Source organism: Brachypodium distachyon, chromosome 4, assembly GCF_000005505.3.
Source record: "Brachypodium distachyon strain Bd21 chromosome 4, Brachypodium_distachyon_v3.0, whole genome shotgun sequence".
Lineage (NCBI taxonomy): Eukaryota > Viridiplantae > Streptophyta > Magnoliopsida > Poales > Poaceae > Brachypodium > Brachypodium distachyon.
The window spans coordinates 41176624-41198480 of NC_016134.3; the positions used below are offsets into that span (position 1 = coordinate 41176624).

The 21857-nt window shown below is 47.7% G+C and overlaps 4 protein-coding genes across 4 annotated transcripts; 2 read left to right on the top strand and 2 right to left on the bottom strand.

Moving 5' to 3' along the window:
- The first annotated feature begins 1892 nt into the window (after positions 1 to 1892).
- On the top strand, positions 1893 to 5911 carry LOC100822688. Its single transcript, XM_010240119.3, has 5 exons — positions 1893 to 2157; positions 2325 to 2494; positions 4660 to 4735; positions 5302 to 5368; positions 5448 to 5911. Exons 1-5 carry the CDS (start codon positions 1986 to 1988, stop codon positions 5566 to 5568), a joined length of 606 nt encoding a protein of 201 aa, XP_010238421.1. The 5' UTR covers positions 1893 to 1985; the 3' UTR covers positions 5569 to 5911.
- Positions 5912 to 7907: 1996 nt separating this feature from the next.
- LOC100823006 (subtilisin-like protease SBT3.5) lies at positions 7908 to 11745 on the top strand. The gene is made up of 11 exons (XM_003578446.4): positions 7908 to 8416; positions 8536 to 8630; positions 8722 to 8819; positions 8936 to 9097; positions 9184 to 9295; positions 9426 to 9969; positions 10057 to 10154; positions 10232 to 10471; positions 10574 to 10688; positions 10805 to 11009; positions 11076 to 11745. Exons 1-11 carry the CDS (start codon positions 8342 to 8344, stop codon positions 11642 to 11644), a joined length of 2313 nt encoding a protein of 770 aa, XP_003578494.1. The 5' UTR covers positions 7908 to 8341; the 3' UTR covers positions 11645 to 11745.
- Positions 11746 to 11776: 31 nt separating this feature from the next.
- LOC100823317 lies at positions 11777 to 12384 on the bottom strand. The gene has a single exon (XM_003578447.4). The coding sequence runs from the start codon at positions 12382 to 12384 to the stop codon at positions 12046 to 12048; it is 339 nt and encodes a 112-aa protein (XP_003578495.3). The 3' UTR covers positions 11777 to 12045.
- Positions 12385 to 17580: 5196 nt separating this feature from the next.
- On the bottom strand, positions 17581 to 18761 carry LOC100836067 (protein MEI2-like 6). The gene is made up of 4 exons (XM_014902406.1): positions 18316 to 18761; positions 18103 to 18231; positions 17849 to 17993; positions 17581 to 17727 (listed from the first exon to the last, which is right to left on the bottom strand). The coding sequence occupies exons 1-4, from the start codon at positions 18759 to 18761 to the stop codon at positions 17581 to 17583; spliced, it is 867 nt and encodes a 288-aa protein (XP_014757892.1).
- Between the last annotated feature and the right edge of the window lie 3096 nt (positions 18762 to 21857).

Sequence of the window (21857 nt, forward strand, 5' to 3'; positions counted from 1 at the left end):
CCCTAATAGCTTCACCTCGCATCCTCTGAGGCGTGGGCCTCTTTCCTAGGCCGGATCTTCGTCGTTGGCATCCTTCCCGGCGTTCCCTGCCACCTGAAGCCAGGCCGCGCCCAACCCATTCGGCGGAATGTCACAAGGCGAGTTTATGGCCGACATGATCAACGACAGCTCCCAGCACGCCCAGTACAACTACACTCAAGAAGAGGCCTACACCGGCGAGGAGGCACGGTGTGATAGAAGAGACCGAGGAGCCCACCATCGCAGGGGAAGAAGAAGGCGGCAGCTCAGAAGAAGAAGCCCGGCGGCAGAGGCCGGAGACCCAAGTAGACTTCCAAGGAGGACGAGTGTGTCGCCACAGCTGGAAAGTCGTGAGCATGGATCCCTTCACCGGCGCATATCAAAACGCTGACACCTATTGGAGGCGGGTGAAGGCGGCGTATGATGAGCGCCGGCTTATCGATTGGGAGTTCCAGATGTTGACCCACGATCGCAATGAGTCCGACATGTCGCATCGTTGGGGGTTGATCCAACAAGCGTGCAACAAATGACATGGCATTCAAGAAGAGGTGCGCCAACGACCCCAAAGCGGCAGCAACGTCCATGATCAGGTAAAGTCGTCGTCTTTTACTCTTTTTGCTTGCCGATTTGCCATTTTCCGGCCGGGGTCTTGTAGATGGTCGCCATGTTCACCGCCTACCAAGAGGACAACGACGACGTCTGACGAAGTTGTGACTTCGACAATGTCCATAACGATGGACTTGTATCTAGGAAAGCTGTGTGTGTGTGGAGAACCCATCGGTTGACAAACAGAGGAAGGCAAAGATTTACCCAGGTTCAGGACCCTCGAAAGGTAATACCCCTACGTCATGCTTGTCTGATCTGTATTGATGATGAGATTACAAAGTTGTCATCGAGGCTTAAAGGCTCAGATTGTATCTGGCGAGTGCGTCTAGGGCGGCTTATCCTCCTTGGTTCCTCCTCCTAGTCCTTTATATATGCAGAAGGTTAGGTCTCGGGTAGAATCCAAGTCGGTTACATCAATGAGATATACTGTAATTAAGCTTCCTTATCTTGAGTTGCAAGATTAGGCATCTGAACTCCTCAAGTCGAGTACGTGGTTAGTCATAACCACGCCAACGTCGAGTTCAATTTCATTCACGTCTTCGCAAGAATTGAGATGTGCGACAATTGGATGGAGACGCGGAATGCTCCCGCCAAGTCCAAGGACGCCCCCTACGACCCAAAAGCCACTCCTTCGGCGGCGGCGGAGGGCCGGCCCATCGGCCACAAGAAGGCAAAGGCGGCGAGGGATGCCGCGACGGCCACCGGAGCGCCTCCACAGACCGACGCTGCCGCACAAGCCGCAAATAGGGAGGAGCTCGATGCCAAGAGGGACAGGGTCGCGGCCTCACGCTGGGCGACAGTGATGAAAAAGTAAGATGACAAGCTCAAGATTCTCAAGGCGAATGTCGCGGCGAAGAAGAGACGGAGGACTTGTTGATCTTGACGTACGACACCACCAGCATGGACGACGAGGTGAAGGCGTGGTACGACGGGCAACGCAAGCTCATTTTGGCCGAATCAAGAGCGGAAGTTGGCGGGGCTGGCAAGGAGCATTTTGTTTTTGAATGTTTACTTCTCTAATTCTAACTTTTGGTAAATGTCGAACCAGTAATCGGGTAAACGGTCTCATTGCCATCCCTAGGGAGCTCCTATCGCACCCTTCACGTAGTTTCTTGTTTACGGCAAAATACCTCTTTATGTTCTAGATATTTTCTTCGAATACTTTTCAGGGGATTTTGAAAAACGCAATGCTTGATTCGATACTCTTGCTGGTCGGCCCCAGGGGTCAGCGGTATGGTTATCTTGCGCATGTGGGCAACGCAAGGGGTCAAAGTGGGCCAACGTCGCAGAGAAGGTGGCTCGCCTGTGTTTCACAAGAAATTTCTCCGTCGCGGAGGGGAGAGAGACAGACACAAACACAGATGGGAGAAGCGTCGCCGGAGTCCGTTGGCGTGACGGCCGGAGGGCCAACATCTATTCCGGCGGCGCCGAGGAAGGGAAAGTCGTGCAAGGGTTGCCTCTATTACTCGTCGGTGCTCAAATCCCGGGGCTACAATCCCATCTGCGTGGGGATCCCTCGCTCCATCCCCCAAGGTCCCGAACCCTAATCTCCCGAAAAATTCTACTCCGTAGCACGTATTCGTGCGCTATGCGTTTCTCATCGGAAGAAAGTTTTACCTTTTGAATCAATTTTATGCGTGCGGCTGAATTTCACTGGATCGGAAGATCTCATGAAAACTATTGATGATTTGGTGTGCCAGTTCCGGGCTTCGTGGTGGAAGAGCCTAGGGAGGAGGCAACGGCGCAGGGGCATGATTTGAGACAGTTCAAGTACGCGTGTGCCGGTTATTCCATGTTCGTGGACGACAGAGATAACAAAAGCGGCGACAACGAGGCCAAGGCGTTGTTGCCGTATTGCCAGGGGCTCGAGGTTGGTTTTCATCTCACGGTTGTAGTATGAGACTACGAAATTTCCAGTTGATGTTGTTTGGTACCTTGGTTGGTTGCTCGTATAGATTAAACCTGTTTCTCGTATGGTTCATAACGTTAGTGAATGTGAATTGCAACATATGGCCACAGAAATCTCCAAAGTTGTCAGTGTATTGGATGCTCTGATTTCTTTAAGAAAAACTCAGATTGCTTAGATTGCTCGGAAGAGCACACATATGATTGCAATAACGTCCTTCCAGTGGTAAGCAAGTGATTCACATTTAGAAATTGTAACCTATGACAAGGATTTCAAATCCACGAGTCGACGCTCATAGTATTTTCCAAAGATCGTGGTTAGAGAAAGCACAGCCTAGATAACTTGATCTAAAATTGAGCTTTGAGTTTAAATTCTTGACAAGTTGACAGGGCCAGGCCAACGGGAGTGTGATCTGTGCGGTCGAACAGGGCCTCAAATTTAGAGGGGCACCAAATTTTGTTACTTATTTGTAGAACAACGATCTGGCTTTATTGATTAATAGAAAAAGTACAATAGATGGACACGATTATGAAGATCCTCGATAAAACTAAAAGCTTTATCATGGTATTTCGAAATCAAGACCTCTAGATTCATCATTGCAAAAAAAAAAAACACCTCTAGATTCACCTGTCGCATCTTGACCCAATTGTTTTACTATACATTACAACACCCAGGCCTAAGTGCATTAGCAGCCCGTTAGCCGGCCCGTTTATCAGGCCGCAGGCACAACCTGGCAGATAGGCTTGTTTTTCCACTGGACTCGGCCCGACCTGGCTGGACAGGAAGTTTCCCAGCGACATGAACGAACCAGCAAGTTGAGCAGGTGTAGTAGTAGTTTTATAGCAATATTAATGTTAAGCTGACCGTGTGTGCACCAGAGTAGTGTTGTGAGCACTTTGGTTGGCCTGAAAGATTGAAAGTAGATACTGATTTGTGCCTAATTGTTGGCTTCTCAGCCCCTAGCTTCCTAATTGGGCGCAAACATGACCAAGCAGGCAGTGCGTTAGCACTTGTTTTTTACATGGGATAACATTATTTGGGCTTGAAACAATGTTGAAAGTGTTCATTTGTCTAATGGGCATACTTTCTTACAGTTAGATACTTATATTACATGGAATGATGAAAAATTGAAAATGCAGTGGCATCTTCAACAAATTGCACATGCTCGCATGTAAGGCCTTGTCTTGTTCCTGACAACAAATCTCCTTAAGGAAACAACGTATCAGTTCCACCAGTTCTGCTGCACACATACACAGACACATTTTCATGGGTGATGTTATCATGCTGGTAGGCAGCATCATCCCAATTGTTGTGAGTAAATCTAGTTCACAATGGGGGTTAATATCCGTTGGAGAGAGGTCGAATGGTGACTTGAATTACAACAGCCCCAATTGGTGGAGGAATAGATTTAGAATAACCTGTCTAGGGCAAGACCACAACTGGACTTTTGGGACTAGGAGAGTTTGCTTGATTCATCTTTTGGTTCAATAAAGTGGATACAATGCAACCCTTTTAGTCATGGCCTGACTCCATCTTTTGCTTCAATGAAGAGGATACAATTCAACTCTTTTCATCATGGCCTGACTTGACTCCTAAGAAGTAATCTCTAACCTATGGAAACTGACTAGCCAGTGATGAGCATCCACACTAACCAAATCAATATATAATCCATAACATAGGAAACCAACCACACATGAACAGGGTCTACGTGAATAGTAATTGTGGTGAGTAGTGCCATGTGAACAGAATGTTGGACGAGCACCAGAAGAATGGTAGCTAAAATCTTTCTCCATTGCTTGTGGGTCGGATTTTTTACTGACTCTGGACCTGTTCAATGCTTTCATTTAATGTTATGAATGAAATTTACCCACCCACGGTAATAATGGAAATTGCTGGCGGGTATCAATGAAAATAGGGAAATTTAAGACCTGACAGGAAAACCTCTACGGACCCAAATTTCGCAAGATCACAAGATTTTGATCGATGGGATAGGGAAATTGATCGACCTGGATAGACAACCCCTCCAGACCCAAAACATTGCGAGAACTTGTTCTGCAGGCTATATATTTTCTGTGTAGTGGGCCTTTTGACTTGCTTATTGCTAAGTAAAGTGGCAAATGTTCCTGCAGCTATTGGCGGACAGGAGAATGGTTGAGAGGAAATCACCAAATGTGGAGCATGCTTCAGCCCGTAATCCGAAGGAAGGTATGTAAACTTTCCTTGTTATATCTACTTTATACTTGGGCACTATGCAATAATAGAAAACTGTAACTCTGAATACATTGTAATCATAGAGTTCTGTAGTTTGCGTCGATCCTTTAATGGCAGTGTTTGTATCTAGACTCCGGCTAACTGTTTAAGCACGGAAGATACTGCTGGTTTTCTCAATATCAATGTCTATGTGTTGGTTTTAGTCATGAATCAATTTATGGTGGCAGTTGCCCGTTCCTGTAATTTAAGCTCGGATATCTCTGTAGTTTGACACCTGGTTATCCTTGGTTATGGATAGTAAATGTCAACTTTGGTTGCCTGAGGATATTGTAGTACCTTTCTGTCTACGGAACTGACCAGAGCAGGTCTTTTGTTGCCCTCAATATTTTGCCATGATGTTTAGTCAATTGATCAGTCATCTCTAGTCTCTTAGTTCCATTTTTGTTGGTCAATATTCTTGCAAATCCATCAGTGTACCATGCTCAAAGCAAATGGTACATTGGTGCTACCTTTTGTGCATAGTGGACTTAACTTTTATGCCTGTATGTTTCTTGTCATAGCTGCCACCAACCCTCAGGAACAAGGACAGAGACCTCCTCACATGGCAAGACAGGAATTCATGGGGAGGAAAGTTACCGTTACAGATATCCTCTTCTGTTTTCGCGACGATGATTTTTTTTCTGACGTTTTGAGAGTGTTGGTGCAGGTTCAGGAGGAGCGCCGGGCTGGTCGCTTCAGGTGTTGCCAAGAATCTGAACAAAACAGCTGTCTATATCAAGCAAAACATCGAGGACATATTTTCCCCTGATCGACGGCCTCCTAAATAGGAGCTGTGCAGCGTGGCCTCGTCCGTTTCCAGGTTGGGAGCTGAAGAAAATTGCCATCCACATGAAAGAAAAGGGCTACCTTATACGGAGTACTACTCTTGCTGTCGCCATCTCAGCAGTAAAAATGGGACGTTTTTCTGGGGCGTGGGACTGAATTCCTTTTGATGTATTTGCATGATTTTGTAATTTATGGAAACGTACGGGTCCGATGATGTATCCATGCAACATAGTTGCTGCTTCAATATTGAAGCCAAGGTCTGATCTGGGTAATTGATCTCTGTTGATTAATAATGTAAAAGTTCGCCCTCCTGCTTTATATGATCCACGCACACGCAGTAAGCCAGACAAAGGTCTTTGTGCGACTCCAAAGAGAAAGAGGCAAAAGGTAAGAAATTGATGATACTAGTACCTTTGTTTCGCTGCATATGTTATTGACCTCGAGAGCATCCCTTTTTTTTTTGAGGCCGAGAGCATCCTTTAAAAAATACATGTTTATTTGGGGAATTAAACAGTGCCAGCTGATGCAATGTTTCAAAAATACATGTATTGAAAGAGGTTAAGTGGTTGTAACATCTTATTTAGGGGCATACTACATCGTTATTCCTATTTTGATTTCCAGTCCAACCTCGATTGATAGGTGACTGATATTGTGAAACAGATCAAAGATTTGTGCGCCGAGGGCACCAGCGTTGCCAACGGTCTCTTGTTAACGTTGTCCAAAAATGCATATACCTGGGGGAACCGCGGAAGCTCTGCTCTCGCAGCGGAACGGTTCGAAAATTGAAGAAGCCGTTGCTTGTTCTTCGAGTGCGCGCCTCATGCCGCACCGCCCTAGCACAGTAAAACCTTGTGCTCTTGGCTCAGCGTTGGCCGTGGTCCATCTCCTTCAATTCCCTGGCGTAGAGGATCCGGCCGCGTGTTGGGATCCATCAAGCACAGCGCACACGTGGGCCGTCCGTGGGTGCTCTCACGCTCCATCCCGTATGGTCGTCGTCGTCATGGGCACCGGTGGGGGGCGGCGGGCCATTCAAACCTGGGAGGAGCAAGCGCAGCAGCACTGGTTTGAATGGATGCGGAGATCACGTCACTAGCGTGTAAAGGTTCTGCGCCAAGTAAATGTCCCACCTAACCAACTGCGCCGGTCACTCGTGTCGTGATCACTCTCCCACGTACTCCTCCCCCCTGACGCGCTCAGCTCAAACGGAATTGCAAAAGATCATTGCCGTTATCAGGCAACTAGCACTACTACGCATTTTCAGCCAAGATATTCGAAAAAGTATGGCTCACCACTGCTGCGCTGTGGGTGAATGCGGCAGGATTTCTCACACACTTGTTAATGTGTCATTCCGGACAGAATAATATACACGCGGCCGGAAGTAAAAGAAAACACACTATTAATTTGTTCCTTCCCTCTTCTCCCTACTGACTTCTGGGCGTCCCAAGATACGTGCGTGATCTCGCCGTCCCCGCGGTTTGTGGCAGCGCCACCTCTGCCGACCCACGGCCCCGCAGCCGTGCCGTGCCTCATCCGGAAAGCATAAAGACCAGACGCCAGCAAAGCGACCTGAAAGGAGAAATGGGAAAAAGGAAATCTAATAGTACTCCACTGGAGGACCAACGGTCAGTAAAGTTTGCACACTGAAGGAGGAACGAGTAACGCAACGCAGATCTCTGTTGGAAGTCGAAAGCAAAGCAGCCCACTGATCGTAAGTCAGCTCCTCAGTCAACTCAGCCCTTTCAGTAGTACGGGTAGTACTTGTAGCGGGGCATTATTATTCTGTGTTGCTCGTGTTCCAGTTCCAGGTGGAAGCTGCGGAAAACATGGCAAATATTATCCTGATCAAATTTTTTAGGGACTGATCTTATCCTACAAGTGGCTTGCTCGTGGATCAAAGTGCGTGTCGGCAAATTAAGTAACCATAGGATATTGTAGACAGTCAGAAAGATGCCGAACCGTAATCCCATATCTGTCCAGGGAAGCAAGATCGGAGACAAGAAAACACTGGAGTTTTAATACTACAGTGCAGCAGTAGCTTGTAAGCATGCAAGAAGCACAACTTAGTCGCAAAACCTCCATGGTTTGAACCGAGTAGCAAACAAGAAAAGAAAAATTGCGAAGAGAAAACAAGAATTGGTACAGAACGTAAAGCATACTGCTACACTAAGTGCAAACTTGTACTCCGCAGTATAGTTTGGACACAGTTGCGAAATTTATTTTGTCTGATTCTCACGAAAATTGGGCGAAAATCCTGTGATGTTCAAGGAGGAATATGGCAGGCACTAATAACAACACTAAACAAGTGAGGTGAGCGCCCAACGGGCTGAGGCAACAACGCCGGCGCACACGCGCAGCAAACAGCGGGAGCAACTGGAGCGAGAGAGGGGGAGCACGACACCGGTCCTCCTCGGCTCCACTCGAAAACTCGGACCGAGAAGCACAGCGCCGCGTCAGGACGAAGAACAACGAGTAAACAAACAGAGATACACAGATCCATCCACCGCTGGAACAGTGGTGTCAGTGGAGGAGTAGCATTTACTAGTAGGAGTTTTGAATCGAATCCAACAACACCGGTGAGCCAGTGAGAGAGAAGCCGGCCAGGCCAGGCCACACCAACCCCCCTAGCTCTCTCTCGCTTCAGGCTTCAGTTCCTCCTCCGGTCCTCCCTTTCAAACCACTCCACTCCACCCCCAGCCCTCCGTTTATCTACTTTTGCGGCGGCCGCGTCCGTTACCACCTCCCCTGCTTCCTCTCGAAGCTCGCACGCCGCCGGTCATGGCTGCCCTGCTCGTCTCCGTCGTCTTCCTCTTGCTCCTCCTGCTCGGCATCGGCCTCTGTTCTTGCGGCAATGTGAGCCTTCCAGATATATTCTTACGATTGCTTTGTGATTTTATTTTATTTGGCGGCCGGCGCGTATTCTCACTGTGGTTATGGTTTGCTTCTCTTTGTCTTGGCGTGTCGATCTGCAGGTGCACATTGTGTACATGGGGGAGAAGCTCCCGGAGCTGCACCCGGAGCTGGTCCGGGACTCGCACCACGGCATGCTCGCCGCCCTTCTTGGCAGGTCAGTCAGGGTCGCTGGTAAACCTCCCTAGTATTTTTTTTCTCCATGGTTGCTTGAGATATTGTGTGGTGGTCTTGTGATTTATTTGCAGCGAGCAGGCGGCCGAGAGCGCCATCCTCTACAGCTACAGGCATGGCTTCTCCGGCTTCGCCGCCGTGCTCACGGACACGCAGGCGGCGCGGCTCTCCGGTGAGCTGCCTCGCCCTCCTGCTCGGTCTTGCGCATCTTGCTTGTTCTTGTCAGATTAATATTCCTCCCTCTCTAATAATAGCTTTCTTTCGCTCTGATTAAATTGTGAAATTAAGATTGGCCTGGGGTTGTGCGAGTGGTTCGGAATCGCGTGCTCGACCTGCACACAACCAGGAGCTGGGATTTCATGCGAGTGAACCCTTCGCCTTCGGGCAAGAGCGGAATCCTTTCTGAGAGTAGATTCGGGGAGGATTCCATCATCGGTGTGCTAGATACAGGTGAGATTGTGTTTCTTCAGTTGTAGCAGAAATAATGATTGGAACTGGCATTGCAATGTGAAGATTGAGTTGCTCTTGGTTTCAAGGGATATGGCCGGAGTCGGCTAGCTTTAGAGACGACGGCATCGGCGAGGTTCCCCGGCGGTGGAGAGGGCGATGCGTCGCCGGAGACAGGTTCAATGCTTCCAACTGCAACAGGTTGGTCTGCCTTGCCTTTCAGCTTACCATTTGCTTCTCAAACTCTTACCATTCCTTGCCAAATGAGAGGAGAAAAATTCCACTCCCTAGTTATCATCCTGGTGGTGACTTCAGATTCATGATAGGATAGGAAAATAATAGGCGCGAAATGGTACGTCAAAGGGTATGAAGCTGAATATGGGAAGATGAACACAACTGATATCAATGAATACATGTCGGCGAGGGACGCCGTCGGGCATGGGACGCACACGGCGTCCACTGCTGCAGGCGCTCTGGTAGCGGACGCCAGCTTTCGGGGGCTTGCCAGTGGTGTGGCAAGGGGAGGAGCACCGAGGGCTAGGTTGGCTGTTTACAAGGTGTGCTGGGCTACTGGAGATTGTACCTCAGCAGACATACTTGCAGCCTTTGATGACGCCATACACGATGGCGTCGACGTGCTCTCGGTGTCCCTGGGCCAAGCACCACCTCTCCCTGCTTATGTTGATGACGTCTTGTCCATTGGATCCCTCCATGCCGTCATGAAAGGGATCGTCGTGGTCTGTTCTGCAGGGAACTCTGGTCCTTATTCAGAGACGGTGATCAACTCGGCACCGTGGGTTCTGACCGTTGCTGCAGGCACCATTGATCGGACTTTCCTTGCAAAGATCACCCTCGGCAACAATATTAGTTATGTGGTAAGAATTTATTGCTTTAACCATATGGTTACAAACTGTTGATATGTCCCTGTCTGTGCCTAGCATTCTCATGCACTGCTGATGCAGGGTCAAACAATGTACTCCGGGAAGCATGCTGCGACAACCATGCGTATAGTCTATGCTGAAGATGTTTCATCTGATAATGCTGATGATTCCGATGCAAGGTAAACTTCGTCTTCCTTGGTCTTTTCCTTTATCAATCCTGTAATCTCTACTCCCATTATGGCTAATGCCTTTGCAGAAGCTGCACTGCAGGATCTCTGAATGCTACCCTAGTAAAAGGAAATGTGGTGCTTTGCTTCCAAACGAGAGGACAGCGAGCAGCCCAAGTAGCAGTAGAGACCATAAAAAAAGCTCGTGGAATTGGAGTCATCTTCGCACAGTTCTTAACCAAGGATATAGCATCTGCATTTGATATTCCTCTTGTTCAAGTAGACTATCAAGTAGGAACATCTATACTGGCATACACTACTGGCACGAGGTACACACAACAGTTTTATACAAGATTCAGTAGTTGTGAAAAATCTGAATTTACAATGTTATTATCTGATGAGCCATGCTGACATTTATTTTACATACACAGAAACCCAACAGTTCAGTTTGGCTGTGCAAAAACAATTCTAGGAGAATTGATAGGTCCTGAAGTTGCATACTTTTCATCTAGGGGTCCTAGTTCTTTGTCTCCTTCTATTCTTAAGGTAAACATCTCCTTCAGTTGATCAACGAAGTTCAAGTTCATCCTCAATCTGTGTTACTAAAATGACACATCAAATAAATGTATCATGCATCTTCTTCTGCCATCCAACTTTTGCAGCCAGATATCACTGCCCCAGGTGTAAACATTTTGGCCTCATGGTCACCTTCTGTAGCCATTTCGTCAGCCATAGGATCAGTGAACTTCAAGATCGATTCAGGAACTTCAATGTCCTGTCCACACATTTCAGGCGTGGCCGCTCTGCTCAAATCAATGCATCCTAATTGGAGCCCAGCTGCAGTTAAATCAGCAATGGTCACAACAGGTAATTTCTGCTGCTTTTACCTTAACAAAGATATTCTCCCTCCTAACAAGTCTTACACCTTTGCAGCCAATGTTCGCGACGAGTATGGGTTTGAGATGGTATCCGAAGCAGCACCCTATAAGCAGGCTAACCCATTTGATTATGGAGGTGGTCATGTGGATCCAAATAGGGCTGCACACCCCGGCCTAGTGTACGACATGAGACCATCTGACTACGTGCGCTTCCTTTGCTCCATGGGCTACAATAACTCAGCCATCGGTTCCATGGTTCAACTGCACACACCGTGTCAACACACACCAAAATCGCAGTTGAACATGAACCTCCCGTCCATCACCATTCCTGAACTGAGAGGCAAACTGATGGTGCCGAGAACGGTCACCAATGTCGGCCTACCCACATCCAGGTATAGAGCCCGTGTGGAGGCTCCTCCTGGGGTGGGCGTCACCGTAAACCCCTCGCTGCTGATCTTCAACTCGACCACCAACAGGTTGTCATTCAGGGTGACATTCCAGGCCAAACTGAAAGTTCAGGGGAGGTACACCTTCGGCAGCCTGACATGGGAGGACGGCGCCCACACGGTGAGGATTCCTTTGGTGGTTCGGACGATGATCAGTAAGTTCTATGTCAATGCGTGAATAAGTAGCACCTTGTAGTAAACCATCAACGATCATGGCAACACAAGATGTAACAAACTCGCTAATCTCTCCTGATTCTAATGGCATTGGTTTATTGACTAGAGTCTGTAGTCTGTACTGAGGCGAAATCAATTGCATTACTGATTGATTGATACACAAAAATCTGGCTAATCATATAGCCATAAGAAACAGTGATGATGGTAATGAGTACAGTAGCAATCTGTTGCATGTTTTGCAGAATACACAGTGAGAATGACAGTACCAATCAAGTATAAATTGCAGAATACACAGTGAGAACGTGTGATTCTAACTGTAACCGGGTGAGCAATGCCCATATATCTGACACGGCATGAATTCAATTTGGGAACAAGATTAAGGCAAGGCATACACATGATTCGGCCTCATGATTTGACCTTGTCGTCGGCGGAGGCTTTGTTGGAGGCGGCTTTGTCGCCGGCGGGGGGCGAGGAGGACGAGTGGGCGGCGAGGGCCTTCTGGTAGTCCTCGAGGTCTTCGTAGTAGACGTCCCAGACGCAGCGCACACAGCCGCTGCCGCAGCAGTCGCCGGGGAGCGGCTTCTCGGGCGGCTCCGGGGCCGAAAGGGCCGCGTCGGGCTTCTTGGCGTCGGCCATGGGCACTTGCGGGAGGCGGCGACAGAGGCGGAGGGCAGGGCGCGCCGGCGCTGGGAGAAGGAAGTGCGGGATCGGAGCGGCCGGGACGCGGAGGACGGAGCCCAGCATGCGGGGCGGCCTCGGCCTCGAGGGAGGAAAGGGGGAAAACAACGCGAATTGGGCAAGTCGTCGTGCGCCTTGATGATTGGGTGGAGTTCTGGAGGGTAGGCAGGAGGAGGAAGAGTCCAAGTGGCACATGGGAACGGAGGGAACACACGGCACGTCGTGTTTCGTTCGTCTCCGGCCAGGGGCTCATCCTTCCACATGGATCCGTGGTCGTCCCATCTAACTCTGACTACGTTCTGGCGAGCCCAAATGTTGATGGCGAGAATTACAAGGGACACGCTGAATAGGTGTGGTCAGGAAAAAACTCTGGTCTTGGGGACGAATCAACTATATGTCGTTTACATCACGAGTTCAGGACACCTGATCGTTTCAATAAAATCGGGCGCATGCAACAAATCTGTTTCTTTAGGGCATGAGCAATTCTACAACCTGACACGAGTACCGGCTCTAAAAAACGAAATACCTGGCGGTGGTCCATCCAACATCAAAATACTCCCTCCGTCTCATCCCTCCTTGATCACGAATGGATTGAGAGCTCAGTTCGATTGGTACGGAAGGGAGATCTACTCTATCCCGGGTTCCCGGCCATCAACAGCATAGGGGCGGGCCATGTGTGCTATCCGGGCTGTACTACGTATCCAGCCTAGCTGGAGAATACAAGGTATTACCTTTTGGCCCACAAAATTGTTTCCAGACAATCTATAGCCCCTCCACTCCCACAGCCCAACATGGTCCAGCCCAGACAGCACATGCCACGGCCCACGGCAGTCCAGGCGCTCGATGCCTGTTGCCGGATCCAACTTCCGCGGCTCGTCCTCTGCGGCTCTGCCCGATCCCCAAGGTTCAAAATCCGCCACAACCCACAACCCAAGCCCCCAAAATCCCTTGCCCCACATAAAAAAATATCCTAGCCCCAAGTCTAAAAGTGTGGTTATATATCTGAGTTGATTTCGCAGAGCCGTTGGATTAGGATTCGAATGTTATCCGAACTCAACGGTTCCATTGTTCGTTTCAAATCCTAGCACAAAATCATATCCAACAGCTGAGCAATCAATTAATCTATAACTAAAAATCAGACTGATTTAGCAAAGTCGATAGAAAAATTCCGTAGCCATGCCTCTAAAAAAAGCCTTAAAACCTGCCACAACGATCAGCCTTGACGGGCGGCGGGACGACATGTGGCGCACATGCCGCACAGTGATGTAGGTGTACCTTGATGCCTTAATCCCCGTTTTCAATGCCAACGCGCATGAGCGCTCGATGGTGCTTTTGGTTTATGTTTACTCAAAAAATGATGAGTACTCTATCATCGATAGTCATTCTTTGAATCCTAAAAAATTATGTTTATTTAGGTGGAGAGATTCTATCGATGACTGTTCTAAAAAAAAGATTCTATCCATGATTTGCCATGCGTGGTTTTTCATTTCTTTAGAGACGATTAAAGCGTTTGGGCCGATGACTATGTACTTTTACTATGGTAGTACTCCCTCCGTTACTATATAACTATACGTAGGAAGTTTCATGTTTGTCTCAAGTCAAATTATTTAAACTTTGATCAAGTTTATAAAAAAATCTACATCTGGATACGTTATCTATAACTTGATCAAAGTTTAACAAGTTACTCCCTCCATTCCAAAACACAATTCATATAGATTTTTCTCATTTATTCCACAATAGACCTTATTTTTCTATTGAAACCCGCACCTGCCCAATAACTACTCACATCCATTTACTATTAGTCTAATATGAGTGGTCAGGCACTAGAAACGAGACATGATTTGGTCCAAGTGCACAAATCTATATGAGTTGTGTTTTGAAACGGAAGGAGTAGTACTCGCTCCGTCCGTGACGTGCATTTCGGGACGAGATCGTACAAATTTTGTATTAAGTAAACGACACTTTTTATGAATTGAAAGAAATACTATTAATTTCACTGTTCCATTGTTCGTTTCAAATCCTAGCACCAAAATCATATCCAACAGTTGAGCAATCAATTAATCTATAACTAAAAATTAGACTGATTTAGCAAAGTCGATAGAAAAATTCCGTAGCCTGGTGCCTAAAAAAAATCTATAGCCATGCCTCTAAAACAAGCCTTAAAACCTGCCACAGCGATCAGCCCTTGATGGGCAGCGGCACGACATGTGGCGCACATGCCGCACAGCGATGTAGGTGTACATTGATGCCTTAATCCCCGTTTTCAATGCCAACGCGCATGAGCGCTCGATGGTGCTTTTGGTTTATGTTTACTCAAAAAATGATGAGTACTCTATCATCGATAGTCGTTCTTTGAATCCTAAAAGATTATGTTTATTTAGATGGAGAGATTCTATCCATGGCTGTTCTAAAAAAAAGATTCTATCCATGATTTGCCATGCGTGGTTTTTCATTTCTTAAGAGACGATTAAAGCATTTGGGCCGATGACTATGTACTTTTACTATGGTAGTAATCTCTCCGTTACTATATAACTATACGTAGGAAGTTCCATGTTTGTCCCAAGTCAAATTATTTAAACTTTGATCAAGTTTATAAAAAAATCTACATCTGGATACGTTTTCTATAACTTGATCAAAGTTTAACAAGTTACTCCCTCCATTCCAAAACATAATTCATATAGATTTTTCTCATTTATTCCACAATAGACCTCATTTTTTTATTGAAACCCGCACCTGCCCAATAACTACTCACATTCATTTACTATTAGTCTAATATGAGTGGTCAGGCACTAGAAAAAAGAGATGATTTGGTCCAAGTGCACAAATCTATATGAGTTGTGTTTTGGAACGGAAGGAGTAGTACTCGCTCCGTCCGTGACGTGCATTCCGGGACGAGATCGTACAAATTTTGTATCAAATAAACGACACTTTTTATGAATTGATAGAAATACTATTAATTTCACTGTTGTTTAGCAAAATTTAAACTGCCATCCTCCTTTGTTTGCTACTGGGTCGTTTCATTATCGTCTGGCATGGATCGTTTCGCAGGTGAGGTTGCACGTACACCAGTCCATGCTGGTTGATAGACCTGGTATTGGCTAGCACCTACGGGCTACTCCTGCGCTTGCGTATCTTGAACCATCACTTGTCGGTTCACCCGAGATCACCCTGCAGATGGAAGCAGTTGACAGGGCAGTAAAAACCTGCGTGATGTTCCGAAGCAGCAGCGCAAGTCCATCATACAGGCGGTCACTTCACCATTTAAGAGCGCGCGGCATGCTAGCAAGAAAGGAGAAACATGCATGATTACTCACTACGGTATCCCAGTCGCATCAGAAGCTAGACGAGACAAAAATGTAGCATAACATGGTCTACATTTTCTTCTTCCACCGTCCATATAAGGACGATAGAGCGGGTCCACGGGATCGGATGAGCGGCGAACGGCGCTGGGGCGAATCTGCGAACCCGTGCATTTTACAGGGGATCTTGCCGCCGATCTTTCCACTTCCGAACAGACGAACCATGCATAATTAGAACATTCCAGCAAAAGTACTCATGTTGCCAGGGTACGTAGCGATCTACTAGCAGTATACTACATTCGGCCGGTACGCTATTTCCAGCCATTCGAAGGGCTGCAGGAATTCCCCCCCAAAAAAGGGCTGCAGGAAACGCCCTCGTCCCTACTCTTGATGTTTGCCTAGTTCCACGCTTTACAGCGAAGTGCCGAAACGGTCCTGCGGGTCAAATATCAGTGTGACCGACCGGCCTCTGCATGCTACGACTGTCGTCTCCGACCGCTCCCAAAATATGTTTTTCCAAGGCGCAATCGAGTATTATTTGTCCAATAGCCGCCGGCCGGGCCGGCAGGTCTGGTCTGGGCGGGGGGCGGGTTCGCCAGTTTCCAACGCGTCTGGCTACTGTTTGCCTCGCCTGCGAGCGCGCGTGCTGCGCGGTATGCAGGGGCAGGAGAGATGCATGCATTGTCAAGTGTCTCGTCCGAGCCACCGCTCACTGTCGTAGCTTAGCTTATTTTTCTTTCCCAAGCTTCACGTCTCATTAATGGCAAGGGACGTAAGCGTCGCCTCGCTTCGCCACGGCCGGATACACATGTCCACTATAAACCAGACAAGCACGATATGATCCAATTCCAAGAGACTAGCCAGGGAGAAGCTAGCTAGAAGCATGTTCGTGCGAAGCGATAACCAGCAACGAGCAAGAACTGAAGATCGAAGTATACACGCAGCTGTCACAAATTGTTTGCTTGGATGTATGTGTATTTATATGTTCGAGAGGAAAATAGCAACCATTCAACCGAACAGAAGTTGAAGAACACACGCACGAGCACGACGAACGATACAGAGTACGCGCGTCATCCGATTTAGCAGACCCTTTCTATGCGTGTCCGTACGCACATCGGCCTTAAACAAGCCAATAGCAAGCGGGTCTCTGGGTTATGTGCGGCATACTATGTGATACGCTAGGTATTATTCTCTGACCGTCGTGTTTGAGAGCCAGTAGTAGACAAACAACTACTCCATAGTAGTACTCCCTAAGATGATTGTGGCATCTAAATCTAAAATCTCACAGAAATATACATGTGTACCGATTGACGACGAGACCAGGTATATACCTTCTTTTTCAAAAAAAAGTCTTGCAGAAAAAAGAAAACTGAAGTTGTGGCATCTAACGGAGATCATTTTGGTAGTTTTCAAATCGGCATAAAATCTTTCTCAAAATATAAAGTTGGCACGAAATCATTTCATGTGTGTTTTCCAGCAATCCAAATATCGGCAGACCCCGCAACAAAATGTGAGTTAACTCCTTAAGAGCCAAAAGAAAAAAAAAAGGTACCTTGGCTGGCAACAGACTACTGTTAATGAACTCACGCATATTAGTAATCTTTGATAATACGGGAGTGAACATTTGACGATACACATGACACAACACACAAGATCCTAGCTAGGCTTGAGGATATCATTAGCTCTGGCCCACGAACTACGGAGGTTACCGAACCACTCCACCGCGACCGCATACTACTCATACGAGAAGAGTTCAGATTAACTCTCACGACACACTCGATCAGACACGGACACAGAAGTTCTCGTAACTGATAACTATTTTAAGCCGCTATCTCCCGTTCTAGCTATCTGTCCATGCCATGGCATGGCATAGCACGGATAGAACGCAAGATAGAGATCGATGGACTACGGGGCACGGCCGTGTAATTAAGCGCGCGGCGGGCGAACGGGCACGTCGGCTTGGTCAGCGGTGCCTCAGCGCGCGGCCGATCACGCGCTCCGCCGTCGGCCGGAGCCCGTTCCGCGGCGGCCCGAACCTCATCGGCAGGAACTCCTTCTCGCCGCAGGGGAACTTCGAGCCCGAGAAGTGCGCCACCAGCGCGTCCACGCCCTGCGAAATTAATTCCGATCAGCCAAACACATCCATTAGAGCACAGCTGCACAGGCACTTCTGTAGTAGTACTAGAGACGGGGGATCATCCGTGAGTATGTAGGTTATCTAAGTTATGTACCTGGATGTGCGCGTGCACGACCTCGCACACCTTCCGGGAGCCCGTCGCCAGCGCCCAGGGGTGGCCGTGGAGGAACGCGTGGAGCCGCCACGCCCCGGCCGCCGTCGTCATGTTCACGAACGCGTAGCCTTTGTTGAACCCGGTCCTGCGCAATGCAAACACGACAGATCAAATAAATATATATATATAAGCGCAATTGATCTAGCAGCAGTACAAAGCTAGGATGGTGAACAGGTAGTAGTGGTGGTACGTACCGGAAGTCGACGGGGACGTAAAGGAAGTTGTACTCCGACCTCACGACCATGCCGCCGGGGGCGCGCCACGGGAACTTGCTGTTTTCGACGGCGCAATGCTGGTCCAGGATCGCCATGAGCCTCCGCTTCCTGCGCGCAACAATCAGTAAGAACTAGTAGAACCGATCGGAGCTCGTACGTGTACAGGGGAAATGGCAGCTAGCGCACACTTACGAGAAGCTGTTGGGGATGTTGCAGATCATGACCGACGTCTTGTTGCTGCTTGGATCGAATGCCGGTTTGGCGCCCCAGGAACGGGGAGACGGAGGCGGAAGCGCCGCCTGCGGCCTCCTCCAAGGCGTGAGGACAGAGCGAGGGGAGTGGTTGTCGTCTTGCGCGCCATTCGCCTTCGGGGAGTCCTCGCTGCCATCGTTGTCGACGATCTCCTCGATGCTGCAATGCCTCACCGGTAGCACCTGCGGGGGAGGGGACGGCTGCACCCACCACGCCAAGGGTAAGCACGACATCCGGGGAGCGAACGAGCTGCCGAAGCCGACGGCACAACCGTAAGCCGGCAGGAGCGGCGGCGGCGGCAAGAGGGGGCAGCCGACTGGCAGGGCCACGGGGCTGTACGAGGGCGCTCTCGAGTTCAGGTGCGAGGTGAAGGAGGACGCAGCCATGACTCTACCTAGGCGAGGTGGAGATGTGCTGGACGGACGGGGGGCATTGGAGAACGAAAGGTAGAGAAGCACACGCAGGGGATCTGTTTATAAAAGAGCCACGGGAGGCGGCACGGGGGTGTCTGTCTTCCTCGGAATTCTCTTATTTGTACGCTGGGTCGCCCCGCGTTGCATGGCGTGGCCGGGTCTGTGGGATCACTTTGGTGGAGTTAGTCACGATCCACCGTTGGTAGTCCAACGGTACTTGTATGGACTAACATTAATGTGGAAGTGTAATTTGGAATGCTAACACTTTTTCACAAAAGAAGAGTGATCCGCCTGTCTATGCAATAATTGATGCATATACACTCCGATCCAAATTAAATTAAGTGTCTTGCTTCCTCATCCGTCCACAAATAACTGTACATTTAGTTTTGTATTAAGTCAAAAAATTTTAATTTTGACCAATCTTATTGAAAATTGTAGCAACATATATGACATCAAATCAATTATGAAACTACATTTCAAAACGGATCTAGTTATTCTAATTTGGGGTCATAAATGTTGCTACGTTTACAATAAAATATATTATATACTATAAAAGACATATGAGAGGTGCCAAACGGAAGCTTCACGTTGATCCACATCATCAAGATTAATTCGATCGTTGGATCTGAGATCTGATGGCGGTAGAAAATGTTTCAAGTTTTCCTCTCAAGCAAACCGATCAAAATCCAACCCAAACATAAACAACGATCCGTGTGTTCCGTGTTACTTAAAGCATCCGCACGCACGCACGCAAGCCAGGTTCTCAGCACTCTGCCCATGACAAAAAACGTTACACCACGCTGCCACGCTGCGTTGATCTTGGCTTAAAAAAAACGAATCCCAGTCCAACCCAGCCCAAACATGCATGATACGTTAGCTTTGGCTTTTGTTAATTAAAAAAAATGAAACACGTCGGTAAAAATCATGTGACGTCGTGGCCTCGAAAGGGACCGAATCCAAGTCCAAACATGTTAATAAACCTTTGGTATAACAAAAAAGTGAAACCGAGTCCTAAACGACATGTATTACATAAAACCATCAAATACTAAGAAAGTGATGAAGACCATCTAGGCCTAATATGATGCGCATTTTCCTTTAAGCCCAAAAATAATTTCCATAAACTTGTTTCCAAATCGCGCCTTACATAATCGTGATGTGTAAATTTGCTAACGTGAAGCAACCAGATTTTGGACGTATCTTTTTTACCTAAACGAACTCTTACGTGTCACGTTTATTTTCCATAATGTCTGCGTCGCGTGCCTTCGCTGGAGCCGCCACGCTCGTTGCTGGAGTGTCCGCCACATGCCTTCGCTGGTGACGAGGTATGCCAAGCTTGGAAGGGAATCGTCGAGGCCACGTCTATGACGAAAAATGTCTACGGGTATGGGTGAACAAGGTTGCGTTGCAGCAATTTATCGAGATCCAACAAATTAATATTACAACAAAGTCTTACACACATTGGTGTCCTCTCATTATTAACTGAATTTTTTTACATTTTGTGGTAATTAGTGATTTAATGAAGTGTCATCTAAGAATTTGGTGGTAATTAGCGGTATAATCTTCGTCTCCGCGCGGCCCCGCATGCAAGTGCTTGCCGCAGCAACACGGCGGCCTTGCTGCTTGCACGCGCGCGCTCGCGCTCAGAGCACCGTGCGACCGCACCGCCGCCGCCCCAACGCCATCGGGCACTGCAACCGTGATCCGTCGTCATTGAGACGCCATCGGTTCCTCCTGCCTTGATCCACGGCTGCCACAACGCTCTATCAGCCACCATCGGACGCTGCCTTGCTCGCTCGCTGCACGGCGCGCCTGCTCGCAAGGAATGCTTGAGCATCATCTGTCCAAAATAATAATTAAATTTTAAAAATATATAAGTTTGTGACTGATGTCTAAAAGAAATTTTAAAAATTATATAAAATAATATCACACAAAGCAGACTCCAGCAAAATCACATAAGTTACTTATTCAAGCTCAACACTTTTATATTGCACATAATGTTTAATAAAATACAAATCTGTTGCTAAAAAATATAACACATTAATGTGTTATTGAATCAAGCTAATGATGTAGAATATTTCATCTTATCATTTCAGAAGATGTCTTCACGAAAAAAATAAAAAAAACTATACATAATTTGATTAAGTATATAAGAAATCAAATATTTCATTATACAAGTCTAGCCGCGCAATTATTGCAGGTCACCCCAACTATTTTCAGCCGTTCGATATGAAATCTACGAGTCCTACAAGCAATATGAAGGTTATCGAGGGGAGCCTTCGCGTTGATCCAGATCACCCCAATTATTTCCAGCCGTTAGATATGAGATCTACGATTACTACAAATCCTTCGTCTCATGTTACGTTCGTCTTAACCTCTAAAAAGAAACACCGAGTCCAAACTAACAACAAAAAGCAGTAGTGGGAGGCCCGAAGCAGAGCAACAATGGAGCGACAGTCAAGGGTGGAAGTACTACGGCGGCCGTGGCCTGGCCGCCTAGGTTACTTAGATAATGAGAGGCTCGCGGGAGGGATTTCACAATTTAACTACAGAACTATATCCCTTGTAGCCTCCAAAGTGACGCTGGGCATAGAGGGGAGGCAGTGCAGGGGTGCGCGCGGAGGGGCGGAGGACCAGTTGGGCGAGCGCGGCATAGGGCGTTGGCGGAGGCAGTGTGGAAGGAGCATAGGTAGTGCAGAAGGCGTGAGCGGAGGTGGTGCAGTGGGGAGCCGCCGGAGTTGGGGTCCCAGGATTTGATGAGAAAGTGAGGTTGGGGAAGAAGAAGAGATAAGAGAAATAAGTACTTCCTTCGTCCCATATTAAGTGACTTTCTATTACATGTATCTAGATGCTTTTTAGGCATAGATACAACCACATTGGGACAAATTTGAGGCACTTAATATGGGAAGGAGAGAGTAATTTATTCATTCTTTTGTGGGTCCCATCTATATGAAAGTTTGGCATCATCTGCACTGCAGAAAAACTAAAATTTAGCATCAATGCCAAATTGGACCTTTGTGGCAAATTTGGCTTTTGGCACGTAGTGGAAGGCCATAGGTATACAAATATCAT